This window comes from Phyllostomus hastatus, unplaced genomic scaffold, assembly GCF_019186645.2.
Source record: "Phyllostomus hastatus isolate PE091 unplaced genomic scaffold, TTU_PhHast_1.1 phas_scaffold_317, whole genome shotgun sequence".
Lineage (NCBI taxonomy): Eukaryota > Metazoa > Chordata > Mammalia > Chiroptera > Phyllostomidae > Phyllostomus > Phyllostomus hastatus.
The window spans coordinates 2,099,016-2,114,505 of NW_025334023.1; the positions used below are offsets into that span (position 1 = coordinate 2,099,016).

The 15,490-nt window shown below is 36.6% G+C and overlaps 1 protein-coding gene across 3 annotated transcripts in view; it reads right to left on the reverse strand.

The window, feature by feature from the left end:
- FCHSD2 (FCH and double SH3 domains 2) overlaps window positions 1–15,490 on the reverse strand; it is a 227,049-nt gene that overhangs the window by 175,397 nt on the left and 36,162 nt on the right. For all 3 annotated transcript variants that reach the window (XM_045818082.1, XM_045818081.1, XM_045818083.1), the window contains one exon: window positions 7,597–7,642. In XM_045818082.1, coding sequence (XP_045674038.1) covers window positions 7,597–7,642 — 46 coding nt within the window. The remainder of the gene's footprint in view (window positions 1–7,596; window positions 7,643–15,490) is intronic.

The window sequence follows — 15,490 nt, forward strand, 5'->3', positions numbered from 1 at the left end:
CATGAACTCGAACCCTTTCCAGTATTTAAAGTACTGGAAAACCTGGGAAAAATTAAAGAAAAACTAGAGATGTTCATGATTTAGAGGACTGAATATTGCTAAGATGTTAATTCCCCCCAAATTGACATGAAGATTCAAAGCAATCCCAATCAGAACCCCAACACGCATGCCAGGAAAATGGACGAACTGGTTCTAAAATGTATATGGAAGTATAAAGGGCCGAGAAGAGTGAAGGCTGTTACACTACCAGATATCAAGATTTATTATCATATAGTAATTAAAACAGTATACTATTGGCAAAAAGATTTGTTTAATTAATGAAACGAAGTCCAGAAATAGACTTACACATATATAGTTACCCAACTGACCACAAAATATCACTTTAATACAGTGTGAGGGTGGGGGGATGCTTTTCAACATATGGCGCCGCCCATAGTGGATATCCAAGTATAAAATGGAACCCTGACCCCGACGCAACACCATACATAAAAGTTTACCTCAGACAGGTCATAGAAGTAAATGTAAAAGATTAAACAAACAATAAAAATTCCGGAACATTACATAACACCTTAGGCATACTTTAAGGTAGTAATATGTTCTTGGATAAGACATAAAAAACTGACTATAAAAGAATATAAATTAGATGTCAAATTAAGAAACTGTTTTAATCAAAATAATCTAATAGATAAAAATCGAGACACAGAACATGACATTTCTCCGTGAGACTGAATGGAGACCCGTAACACACAGAGGGCTGGCAGCAGCAGGTGGCCGGTGCTCATACAAACCAGCAGTGCAGCAGTTAATAAATAATAGCACAGGAGCGAACTCTGGTTTCACGTACTCACAACTTTGAACTCACTTTTGCCCCACCCTATACATCTGACAAAGGATTCAAATCCATAATATATAAACACAATAAATCAATGAGAAAAAGGCCAACAAGAGACTTTAACAGGTTCTTCACTAAACAAAACATGCAAATGTCCAATCAGTATATAAAAAGTTCCTCATCTTCATTAGTCATCTGGAAAATGCTAATCAAGCCCACAATTCTTTACCCCAATATACACTGGAAAGGCTAAAATGAAAAACACAGACAAAACCAAGGTTTTGAAGCAACTACAACTCTCATTCACTGCTGGTAGTGACTGCAACCGTCACTTTAGGAAACTGTTGCATAATATCTTCCAAGTCTGAACACATACCTTATGACTCAGCAAATCCTCCCCTTAAGCACACAAGGTCTGTCCAGGAAAAGTATAGACATTGTTAATATACGAGAATGGTTTGTGTGACACCAACGTAACCTGGCAGCCAAGGACAGTGTACTGGAATGCACATGCATGAACAATGACAACCTTGCTGTACTAGTAAGTGGGGGCTGTAGACACCATTCATTGAGTGAGCATGTGTACTGTGTGGCCATTGCATTCAACATGACTGAGCAACAGCTAGTTGGGGGAGGTTAGGGGGTGGAAGGACAGAGCAAAAAAGTAAAAGGACTCATGGGCATGGACAACAGGGTGGTGACTGCTGGCAGGGAGGGGTGTAAGGGGACTAAATGGTAATGGAAAAAATAAAGATTATATATTTAAAAAATAAAAAGTGGAAAGAAAAAACAAAATGACTGAGCAAGTAGAGCAACAGATATGCATCAAATTTTGGATTAAGCTTGGAACATTCTGCCACGGAAACTATTCGCATGATTCAGAAAGCCACAGCTCCATAGGCCAACTGGTGATTGGCAGCTTCATCATGACAATGCACCTGCTCACGCATCACATCTTGTGCAGAGTTTTTTGGCAAAACATCAAATCATCAGGTAACTCAGCACCCTCTATTGCCCAGATTTGGAACCCTGTAACTTCTGGCTTTTCCCAAAATTAATATCACCTTTGAAAAGGAAGAGATTTCAGACCATCAGTGAGATTCAGGAATATATAATGGGGCAGCTGATGGTGACTGGGAGAACTGTGTGAGGTCCCAAAGTGCCTACTTTGAGGTGAGTGCCTGACTGAGGTGTCATTTCCTATGTACAATATTTCTTGTATCTTGTATCTTCTTCAATAAATGTCTCTATTTTTCATATTACATGGCTGGATACCTTCTGGACAGACCTTGTATGCATAGTAGACAACATTCACAGTCACCAAAAGACACACACAAGAATGTTCACAGTGGCACCATTCGTCCTGATTTCCATCACAATAGTGGCTACGATTGGAAACAAAGACAATGGTAAGGACCTGCAAGGATGTAGAAGAAATGGAACCTTCATACACTGCCAGTGAGAATGAAAAATTGTATAGCCAATTTGAAAAGTTAAGCTATTTCTTAAAAAGTTAAACATAAACTTCCCAATGACCTGATGACTCCAATCCTAGGTATATACTCAAGAATATAAAAACACATGTTCAAATAAACACTAATATGTGCATGTCTACAGCAGCATTAAACATAATAGCTAAAACTAGAAGCCATTCAAGTATCCATCAATTAATGAATGAGTAAACAAAATGTAATATGTATCTATCCCATGAAATACTCCTCACCAATAAAAAGGGATAAACTGCTAGTATATGATAGCACATGCGTGAACTTCAAAAATATTTGCTAACTTAAAGACCCAGTCAAGACTATGTATTGTAAGAGTACCTTTTCATGACATGTCCAGAAAACTTATAGAGATACTGTGCTGATGGGGGCCTCAGGAAACCAAGACTGGCTGCAAACAGGTGTAAGGAACTCACTGGGTTGATGGACACGTTCTATGACTCAATTGTGCTGATGGCTGCATAACTCTATAATTTACTGAAAATCATTAATTATACATTAAAGTGTATAAATCTTTAATGATATATATATTATACCTCAGAAAAAAAATTTTTTAAGTAACTAGCAAGGAACAGCCAGTAGAGAGCTATAAATGAAACAAATTTCATAACATATTGGTAACGGTTGAAGCTGAGTAATAGCTAACAAGAATTCATTGTTCTAATTCCTTTTACTTTCAAAGAGGCTTGAAATTTTTTCACAATAAAAAGTTTTAAAAAAGAAAATGAACCACTTCACGAAAGAATATGAATGGATAGTAAATAAGCACATGAAAGTGATGCTTAACATCATTAGTTTTTATATAAACGCATACTAAAACTACAATGAATACCACCATGGACCTATTACAATCTCTACAATGGGAAAGAGTAACTATATGCAGCCTGGGGAGGACACAGAGCAACTGGTACTGTCAGTCATATGCTGCTGGTAGGAACGTAAAATGGTACGACCATCCTGGGGAAAGCTGGGAAGTTACTTAAGAAGTTAAAAATGAAGCATCCAGTCTACTCTTATGTATTTACTGAAGAGAAACGAAACCATTGTCCACACACAGCTGTTCACAGCAGCTTTATTTATAATAACCAAAAAATAGAAACAACTCAAATATCCATCAACAGGTGAATAAACTGCGCTATGTCCACACAACGGAATACTACTTGGCAATAAAAAGAAATGAACTATTCATATACACAGCAACATAGATAAGTTGGAAAAGAATTATACTTCATGGAAGAAGCCAGACAAGATAGAATATACTGTATGATTTCATTTATATAGCATTAAATTAAAATTCTAAAAATGCAAACTAATATAGGAGAATGGACACAGATGAGTGGTTGTCCAGGGATCATGGGGAAAGAGGAACTGAGCAGGGTCAATGGAAGGGAGGGATTATAAACAGCACATGAGGAGACTTTCAGAGGTTACAGACATGCTCATTACCTTGACTGTGAAGGTAGGTTCATGGGTATACACATGTCAGAATTTATGAAGTTGCAAGTTGCTCAGTTTACCATATATCAAATATATGGCAATAAGGCTGTTTGCAAAAGGTCAGTATGGCAGACACTTGTGTGGGAGCAGGGCATAAATGATGGGGGGACAGGAGCGATTTCTGGGGCCATGCTAATGTTCTGTCTCTTGCCCTGGGTACTAGTTATACGAGTGTGTTCACTTTAAACACTCATGGAGCTGTACACTGAGGATCTGCACACTTTTCTGTATGCATGCTATATGACAATTTTTTTAAGTTTTTTAAAAGAAAATGAGGTACAACTACACACTCATCAAAATGTCACTTTTTAATTCTAGCGAATACCAGTGTTGACAGAGATACGGAGGAACTGGAACGCTCATACAATGCTGAGAGCATGAGCTGTACCGCCACTCTGGAAAACTGGCTGCATCCACCAAAGTGGAACAAAGACTCATGTACCCAACTTCCCAGCAGTGTTTTTACGTGCACACCTAACAGAAATACATCCGTGTGTCCACCAAAAGGCATGTATGAAACTTGTGCTTAGAAGCATTAGTCAAAATCATCCACAACTGGTAACAACTCAAATTTTAACCATCAGTAAACTAGAAAAACAAACTGTGATATATTCATTTAGTGGATAACACATAGTAATAAAAAAGAATGAACTCCTACATGCAACATGTGTGAAGCTCAAAAACATAATGCTGGATGAAAGAAATCAGATATGGAGGAATACATACTACACGATACCATTCAGTTCAAATTCAGAAACAGTCAGAAATCCGAAGGTAACAACCATTCTGATCAAAGTCAGCGTCCTGGCTGCCACCGGAAGGCATGAATAACGGCTGTTTCCGGGGCCCAGGGTACAGTTCTGTATCTTAATCCGGGTAGCAGCTGCTTGACTCCGCTTCATAAAAATTCAAACAGTATACTCAAAATTTGTGCATCTTACTATACATATTATTATTTCAATTTTACATTTTTCACCTCTACACTGAGCCAGAGAAGAAAAAGAATTAACTGAAAAAGGACACCTGTCCTCTCTGAGTGCACCCGAGCACCAGAGGGGGTGTGTCTGTACGTGGGGAACGCAGGTGACAGGCCGGACACAGTCAGCACGTCCAGGCGAAACCCACAGAAGGAATGTGCCCATCATCTTAGGGGTTTCCTACGATTGACAAGAAGTAAAAGCCACTGTTTTGTCAACCAAAAAAGAGGGCAGAGGTAGGTTTCTGTATATCCTCACAAAATAAACTGAAAATTTAATTGTAAAAACATTGAAGAGTAAGAAGAACTAAGAAAAGTTATCTAAAAGGCAAAAATGACAATAAGAATAACCAGCAAATCAGCTCTCCATAATTGTGTTCTACTTACTGTCCTAAGCAGAGACACACTAGAACACTTTAGTTTCTGAATATGATTATTTTATGAAGTTTTGAAATATGTATTATTAGGCACCTTGCACAGTTTACATTCATTATTATATAAAATTGAATAGACACAACCAGGCATGGTTTACTTGATGGACAAAATTAAAGAAATTTTTCAAGAGTAAATCTGACTGCTCTGTGAAATGTAATTCCATTTCATTGTGCACATACAACACATAAATGTATATACCCATACACATATAAATACATATATGCATTTAACAGAAGATGAGACAGAAGTCTAAATTTAGCATTTAGAGTTAGAAAAGTAACAAAGGCACTAAAATAGTACCAAATTATATTGGAAAGAAGAAGATGAAAAGAAATGGCTTAGGAAGCTAATTTTTCATTTATTATGAGGTAATCAAGCAATGTTTAGAGCTGACAAATCAAGAATCAGTTATAAGCACATTATTCGAAGACATGGAAATGATCACCAGGAGAACAAGGTAGGCACCACTTTGAACCCTTTCTTTGAGGAAGACCAGTAGTGGGGCAGAGGGACTGCTACTTTTCATACGATTCAATGCGCTGTTCTATAACTTTAGTCATTACCTTGTCCTGCTTAACTGTTAAAACTTTAAGTCAAGTTACAAAGAATATATCATGCACACATTTTTAACTTTAAAAGGAGATTATACACTTTGATCTCTATGGAAATGTATTTGTAAAGGTCATAATAACTATTCCTGATTTCACAGGTTTAAAAAAGATAACATATGTAAAACAATCAGCAAAGCACCGGGTATAATGTAAGGATTCAATAAATGTTAGCTATCATTACTGGTATTCATTGTATTTGCATAGAGTAAAGGCTCAACACTAATACATTAGAACTGACACTATTCATTATATAAAGCCCCTGATATATAATAAGTACTCAAAAACTAATGGCTAAATTAATTCATCTATCTAGCTTTCAAGAAACAGATAATTCTCTTCCAAGACTATCAAATAAAATATAGACAGAGAGCTACTTGGTTAACTACAATGAAATTAGAATAAAACTAAAATCAAAACTCGACAAGGTACAAAAAAATCATGTCCCAATTTTATTATTTATAGTAAAAAATATCAATAGCAGCAGTAGCAATAGGGGTTACTACATACAGCATTTCCTGGGTGCTAATTTTTCCTTCTAACATTCCCCTGTATTTTTAAATTGTGTTATAAACACTACTTTTATAATTTTTTTTTGAGGAAGAGTCCATTTTTTTTCAGGCAGAGGGAGAGGTGATCAATTTTAGAATACTACTCCACATAGAAAGTAACTGCTTACAAGAGCCAAAATTTCCAAATTATGTTAAACTACTTTTGTACAAGGAAGGTTAAGTTATTAATTCTTACATACTCATAAAATGATATATAAACATAATTTTTTCTTGGCACATTTAGCTATCTGGGAGCAATTAAGAATTTAATTAAAATAAAAGAAGGATCCCTGGCTGATGTAGCTCAGTGGATTGAGCACCAAACTGGGAAGCAAGGATCGCTAGTTTGATTCCCAGTCAGGACATGTGCCTGGGTTGTGGACCAGGACCCCAGTAGTGGGGCACGAGAGGCAATCACACATAGATGTTCTCTTCCTTTCTTTCTCTCTCCCTTCCCCTGTCTCTAAAAATAAATAAATAAATCTTTTAAAATTTTTTAAAAATATTTCTACATTAATCTTTTTTTTAAAGATTTTATTTATTTATTTATTTATTTATTTATTTATTTATTTTTAGAGAGGGAAGGGAGGGAGAAAGAGAGAGAGAGAAACATCAATGTGTGATTGCTGGGGGTGATGGCCTGCAACCCAGGCATGTACCCTAACTGGGAATCGAACCTGCGACACTTTGGTTTGCAGCCTGCGCTCAATCCACTGAGCTACGCCAGCCAGGGCTTAAATCTTTTTAAAAAATTTAAAATAAAAGAAGGATATGCTTAAATTTTCTGTGCCATACTGAAAGCACATCATTCCCTATAAATAGGGGCCTAATGAGAAATAAATGCCTGATGGAACAAAAACAACAATTAACCTTTCATAAAACAGCAGAGAAAGGGATATATAAGGGAGAATACATAAATGTATTCATTATTATTACATATACTTGTAATTACTTTATAAATATCATAAATATCTTCTCCCAAAAGGTTTGCGGCTTTCTTTGTAGTAAAGAACAACATAGATCCTTATCTGAAGATTCAGACGGAGTAAAACAGGAATCTAAGTGAGACAAGCAGAAATAAGGAGGAAAGGAGAATGCAGGGATACCAAGGCTTCTCTCCAGCAAACACGTGCCCTCGTGCCTTATAAAGGACAGGTATACGTAGGATGAGGACCTCCGTTCTGAAGCTTACCTGTGCATACTCTTTCTCAATAGCAGCCTTCTTCTGACTGAATGTCCTAAAAACACAAATAAAAATAATTCATTACTAAAAGTGTAATAATAATTTCACATAAATTTAGCAACCCACCCTCAAATATTGCCTGATAAGCTGTGTTAAGTGAAGAGCTGATTTTCTTTCACCCTATGTGCCTAGGAATACTGCTTACACTACAGACCCTGGAGTCAGACAATTTGCATTCAAATCCTCGCTCCACCACTTACTAGCCGCATGACCTTGGTCAAGTCACTTGACTTCTCTGTGCCTCAGTTTCCTCTTTGGTAAAATGGGATAGTAACAATACCCACCTTGCAGGGATAATGCAAGATTTAGCTAACTAAAATACATAAAGTACTTAAAACAGTGTCTAGCACACAATAAAAGCTATATAAATGTTAGCTACTGTCATCAGAATGGCTAGTGCATAGTAGGCACTCAAACTGTTTATTAACCAATATAGAGGGAACTACAGAAAACAAGGTTCTAATGAAATTTTATCAGCTTCTCAGTGAGAAGAAGAGCCGCACCACGTCCTTCGCCCCAGGCTGTTCTGACAGCCACCACACAAAGCACCCGCTGGGGTGTGGCAGGAGCACCCTCTCCACACACACGTTTCACAGATTCCACGGCAGGCACTCTCCACACTTGAACATTTATTATACTGGGGTTCACCTTCCATTAATGATTGGTGTTATTTTCTTCTATTTAACAGTGATGCAGTAACAGTATACCTTACAAACCATAGGCAAGGTAGAATCAATGAAATATGATGATATTGACAATTTACCTTAAACAGTCTGAGTTTAAAAACTTTCCTATAGGTGCCAGATGTGTGTGCTCTTAAAAGCACTTCATTAAGGCAGAGATATCAGAGAAAAAGTGAAAAACATAAAGAAAAGAGCTGGAATAGGGGAAAAAGGCAGTAAGCCAAAATTCCCACTTTAACAAGTATTTAATGGCTGTTCGTCTCTTATATAAGAAATACAGCCATTTAAAATTTTATTACAATTGTTTTGGGCAAATAGCTACTATGCAGCCTTAAAAAGGAAGGAAACCCTTACCTGTGCTATTACATGAATGAACCCTGAGGATAATATGTTAAGTGAAATAATTTAGTAACAAAATTTACATACTACATGATTCCATTTATACAAAGTTCTGGAGTAGTCAAATTCACACAGAAAGGAGAATGCGGTGCCAAGGGTTGGGGGGAGGTGATCAGAGAAGTTATTTAACAGGCACAGGGTCTAAGTTCTGCAGCATAAAAAGGGTTCTGTAGACGGAAGGTAGTGCAGGGTTCAGAACAATATGAGTGGACATGACACCACTAACTGTACCCTCAAGAATGGCTGAGATAATAAATTTTATATTGTGTGTATTTTACTACAATAAAAAAATGGAAAACGAAGTTGAGCAAGAACGTTTTCCTTATGGTGTACTGCACATTATAAAGTATTTAACAGTCCTCTAAAATACAATTAGTCTACTCTCCTTAAGAGAAAACACATAAACTATATATTATATATGTGTGTATATGTGCATTTATATATTGTATTTTACATATGTAGATATACACACACACACAGGTATGTGTGTGTATGTGTTGGGGTTATAGAACTCTCTCTCTATATACAGATATACCAAAATAGTACTGTGAGTTTGCTGTAGGTAGTGGGATTACAGGTTTTCATTTTCTTCTTCTGCTTTTGCATTCTATTATTTCCTGATGTCTGAGTAAGAATTTGTCTTGTGTTCAAAAAATATATAGTCCTTATTTTTCAATAAATAAATGAACACTCACAAGCATAACACACACACTTTTATACTTATGCTGTTTTATTAAAATAGGATTTAGGTAATATGGCCATTTTAATGATATTTATTCTAACCCATGAACACAAAATATCTTTCTACTTCTTTGTTTCTTCAATTTCTTTCAACAAGGTCTTGCAGTTTTCAGTGTATAGGTCCTTCACTTTCTTTAAGTTCATTCCGAGGTATTTTATCATTTTTGTTGCAATTACAAATGGGACTGTTTACTTCATATCTTTTTCTGATATTTCATTGTTGGTATATAAGAACACAGCATATTTTTATATACTGATTTTGCATCCTGCAACTTTACTGTATTTCTATTGTTTCTGATAGTCATTTGACAGCATCTTAAAGGTTTTCTCTACGGAGAACCATGTCATGGACAAGCAGTGAGGGTTTTACTTCTTCACTCCCCACTTGGATGCTTTCCATTTCAGGCCAGCCTGGCTGCTCTGGCTACGACCACCAGTACTGTGCTGAATACCACTGGTGAGAGTGGGAAGCCCTGCCTTGTTACTGATCGAAGAGTAAACACTTTCAGTTCTTCACTGTTGAGTATGTTACCTGAGGCTCTGTCACGTGTGACCTTTATTATGACGAGATACTTTCCTTCTATACCCACTTTATTGAACACTTTAATCATAAATGGATGTTCTTATTGTCAGATGCTTTTCCTGCATACATTTATATAATCATGTGATTTTTAGCTTTTATTTTGTTAAAGTGGTGCATCGACACTGACTGACTGGCGAACACTGGACCATCCTTGCATCCCCAGGACGCACGCCATGGGTCACGAAGTGTTCTCTTTATAACGCACTGTTGCATTTGACTCGCCAACATTTTGTTCAGGGTTTTTACATCTGTGTTCTTTAGAGATATTAGCCTGTAGTTTTCTTTGTGTGTGCATGTGTCCTCGCCTGGTTTTGGTATCAGGGTTATGCTGGCCTCATAAAACTAAGTTAGGAAATACTTCCTCTTCTTCAATCTTTTGGAAGAGTTTGAGAAGGATACATTTTTAAATTTCCTTTGAATGTTTGGCAGAATTCACTGGAGAAGCCACTGGGGCCTGGACTTCTGTTTTGATTGCTGTTTCATTTTTCTTAGCATTTGATTGGTTTATTTAGGTTGTCCAATTCTTCGTGGCTCTTATATATTCATAAGAATTTGTTCATTTCTTGTACATTATTGAATTTGGTGGTGTATAGCCTTTCATAGTATGAATGTAATTGCCATCAAAATCTGACATTTTTCACAGAAACAGAACAAAAAATACTCAAATTTATATGGAACTACAAAACACTCCAAATAGCCACAGCAATCTTGAGAAAAAAATAACAAAGCCAAAGGCATCACACTCCCTGACTTCAAACTATAGTTCAGAGCAACAATAATCAACACCGCACAGTACTGGAAGAAAAACAGACACACAGACCAATGCAACAGAATCAAGAGCCCAGAAATAAACCCAAACATATATGGACAACCGTTTTCAACAAAGGAGCCAAAAACATGCAACAGAGAAAGAAAAGCCTCTTTAGTAAATAGTGTCGGGAAACATGGAAAGCCACATGCAAAAGAATGAAACTGGATTGCTATCTGACACCGTGCACAAAAATTAACTCAGAATAGATTAGACATGAACATAAAACCTGAAACAATAAAGTAGAGATAAAAAAAACATAGGCACTAAACTTACAGACCTTGGTCTCAGAGGAGTGGGTTTTTGTGAACTTGACCCCAAAGCAAGGGAAGTAAAAGCAATAATAAATGAGATTCCTTCCAACCAAAAAGCTTCTGCACAGAAAAAGAAACCATCAACAAAACAAAAGGTAAACAAGTGAAGGGAAAAAGATATTTGCAAAGCATACCTCCAGTAAGGGGCTAATCTCCAAAATATATAAAGAACTCAACAATAAAACACAATCTAACTAAAACATGGGCAGAGGACCCAAATAGATACGGTTCCTAAGAAGACATACAAATGGCCAGCAGATAGATGAGAAGATGCTCGACTTCACTAGCTAAAGGGAAATGCAGATCAAAACCACAATGTGACATGTGACACCTGTCAGAATGGCTATTATCAATAAGACAGGAAGCGACAAGTGACAGACAGGATGTGAAGAAAAGGGAACGCTTGTACACCTCTAGTGGAAATGTAAACTGGTATAGCCTCTAAGGAAAACAGTATGGATACTCTTCAAAAAATTAAGAATAGAGCTACTATGTGACCCAGCACTGGCTCTTCTGGGTATCTACCTGAAAAACTTGAAAACACTTATTCATAAAGATATGTGTACCCCTATGTGCATTGTTGCGGTATTCACTAGCGCCAAGATGTGGAAACAGGTAACCTAAGTGCCCTCCAACCAATGACAAAGTAAGGAGGATGTGGTATCTATATAAAATGGAATACTACTCAGCCATAAAAAAGATGGAATCTTTTCCATGACAACATGAATGGATCTTGAGAGTATAGTGTTAAGTGACAGAAGTCAGATGAAAAAGGACAAGAACCATATGATTTCACTCGTACATGGGCTATAAAACAAAAAGCAGCAGATGAGCAAACAGAACAAACTCACAGACACAGCACAGTGATCGCCGGAGAACAGGGTAAAGGGAGTCAAACACACGGTGACAGAAGCCAACAAGAATGCTGACAGCGAGCACACTAGGAAACACACAGACGATGTAGTACAGAGCTGTGCACCTGAAACGTATGTAATGTTATAAACCAATGTTACCCCAATAAATTTAACTTAAAAAGTTAAAATTAAAATTGAACTTAGAAATTATTATGACTAGTACTACCAAATATGTTATCTCCCTACCCAATGCAAATATTTAGGCAAAAGACACTAAGCTAAATGAACTAGCTTATATTTTCACCATTAAAAAAATCTAAAAATTTACCTATATTTTGAAGGAGATAGTATTTTTAATATTTTATAAAAAATAAAAGTAAATACTTAAGCTGTTTACTTATTACCCTTTTAAGCTTGTGTAACTCATCTGGAAATAAGAATGTAACAAGTACAGTCTGCAAGAAAATGGGAACTAACTCTTTTACTCTGAACATGCATAACAACTAATTTCAAAATTCTTAATGGAATTTTTAGTTACTACTAAACAATTATGTGTCTACTAAGTAATTTCCTGTTCTAAATAAAGAAAACAAATCCAAGATGAGAATTACTCAAAATCAACATCATCAATATCAGGAAATAAATTATGATTCACCATATGAAGAGAGCAAAGCAAGAAAAAAATCCTCTGGTAATCTTCATATAAGATGTAAAGGTATTTGTTAAATAAAACGCACCATCAGTTTATCATAAAACCTCTTCCCAAATACTGACAGATGTTACAAGTAAATGGATGGACAAGAACAAGGGTCGGCAACGATGTGAAGAAATCTGAACTCTCCCGTGGTGCTGGAGGGGACGCAACATGGTACAGTGGCTTTGGAAAAAAGTCTGGGAATTCCTCAAAAGGTTAAACATAAAGCTCCTATATGACCCAGCAATTCTATTCACAGGTATACAGTTGTACCTCCTTGTCTGCAGATAACACATTTCAATTCCCACCCCTCAGTGTATGCCTAAAACTGTCCGTAGCACCAAGCCCTATATATACTGTTTTTTCCTATAAATGCTCACCTTTTCACTTAAAGAAGCACTTTATGGCTTCTCTCTGGCATATACAAATCACCGAAGTCACTACTCTTTCTCTTTGAGGTCATTATGAAGTAAAGTAAGGGATTTTTTAAACACAAGCACTGTGACACCGTGCCCGTCCATCTCGTGACTGAGAGGGCTACAACGTGACAAACGGGCAGGTAGTGTTCACAGCATGAATGGGCTGCACAGAAGGGTGACTCACAGTGCGGACGGGGCAGAGCATGAATGTGCAAGGTCTCAACATCCTGCTCAGTGGCAGGCAAGTCCAAACTTATAAATTTCTTTTCATTTCTCAAATTTTTCATTTAATATTTTTAGACCACAGCTGACTATGAGTGACTAACACCATGGAAAGCAAAACAATGGGTAAAGGGTGACTCTTGTATACCCCAAACCACTCACAACATATGTCTACATAAAACCTGGAAAGGGGTGTTCATAGCAACATTACTCACAAAAGCCAAAAAAGGGGCAACAACCCAATGTCCACCAATGGATAAACAACAGGTAAACAGGGCATGGCACGTTCACAGAGCACTGATACACCCGACAACATGAGTGAACCAGATAGTGAACAAACACGTGTTATATGTCTCCATTTATCCAAAATGTCCAGAATAGGCAGGTCCAGAAAGACAGGAAGTAGATTACTGATTGCCAAGGGTTGGGGAGTTGAGGTAAGTTTGCCATAATTCCAAAAGTATTTTTCTTTTAACTAGGAAAATAGAGTATAAAATTCACATGGAAAAAAAATGAACATTTAAGAAGAGTCACAAACATTCTGAAAAGAAAAAATTAAAAGGACCTACCCTCACCAGATAGTAAAAATAATTTAAAAAGCAACAGAAATTAAAACAGTTTGGTAATAGAACATGAGTAAAATGAAGAGATAATCAAAACAGAGGTCACAAACACTCCCAAACACACATAAAAATTTATGAACTGAAAAAGACGACATTTCGATTCAAAGAGGAAAAGCTGGATTATTTAGTAAATGGTACTGGGACAATTTATAGGAAGATGCAATGTTAAGTAAACAGAAAAGTTACAGAATAATGTATATAGCATACTATCTTTACATATTAAAATGTTTTACATGAATGCTCTAGATTATGATAATTATTATGCTGGCTTCAGAAGCACATATACTAAAACTGGAAAGATAATTACAATACTTCTCAATTACAACAGTCCCTCAAATGAAAAACTGCTCTGTGCAGAAATGCCTGCTGCGATCCCCTTAGGAATGACTGTGAGAGAATTTCCTGAAATGTTTACCATGAAACTGGGCTAACTGGCTCAACGTGAAGAAAGGAACTGGTGGTAATTGTAAAAGAAAGACCTTTACTGCAATTTTATTTTTATTATATAAATCAACACCATGTATAAAGGAATGAATGTATGTTTTTATTGAGGTGAAATATACATAGCATACAGTTAGCCCCTTTAAAGTGTACCCCTCGATAGCAGTCACTGCATTCACAGTGTGTGCGACCACCTCTCTCTGTGCTGAAAATTTGCTGTCACTCCAGAACACTCCATACCCACTAAGTAAACACTCTCCATGCCCCTTGCCCCTGTTAGATTATTTTCTGTCTCTACATATTTGCCTGTTCTGGGCATTTTGTATGAATGAAATCATATAACATTGCCTGGCTGGCTTCTTTCACTCAGTGTTTTCAAGGTTCATCCAAGTAGTAGAATGAATCAAAATTTCAATCCTTTTCATAGCTGAATAATATTCCATTGCATGGAAATACCACATCCATTGAGGGACATCTGAGTTATTTCCAAACCCTAACTGTTATGAATAGTACTGCTATAAACATTTGCTCATAAATTTCTATGTAGAGATATGTTTTAAGTTCTCTTGGGTATATCCCTAGGAGTGGAAGTGCAGGGTCATACTGCAATTCTATGTTTAATTTTTTTGAAGAACAGTCAAACTATTTTCCATAATGGCTATTGTAAATAGTTAAAACAAACTGACCTTTGAAAATAAGTTACACTACATTCATTCAGAAGACCCTTATAATGCCACTAAAAAGAACATGGTGGACCTATATGCACTGGTATCAAAGACGTCCTCAATTAATTCATGCAGTTACCGACACACCGGCTGCCCTGCTGCGATGGGCCAGGCACGGTCTAGGTGCTGATGGTGTCACAGGGAACAGACAGACGTCTGGTGGGACTAACAGAGAGTAAAAAATCATTATACAAAGAATTATTTAATGATAAATGGGATATTTATAAGTACTATGAAGGAAGCTAAAATATATTATCTAGTATTTTTAAAAAGCTTCAGAAAAGTAAACAAAGCAAAATCTCATTTTACCTTAAAAACATTAATATAGCTCTGTGTA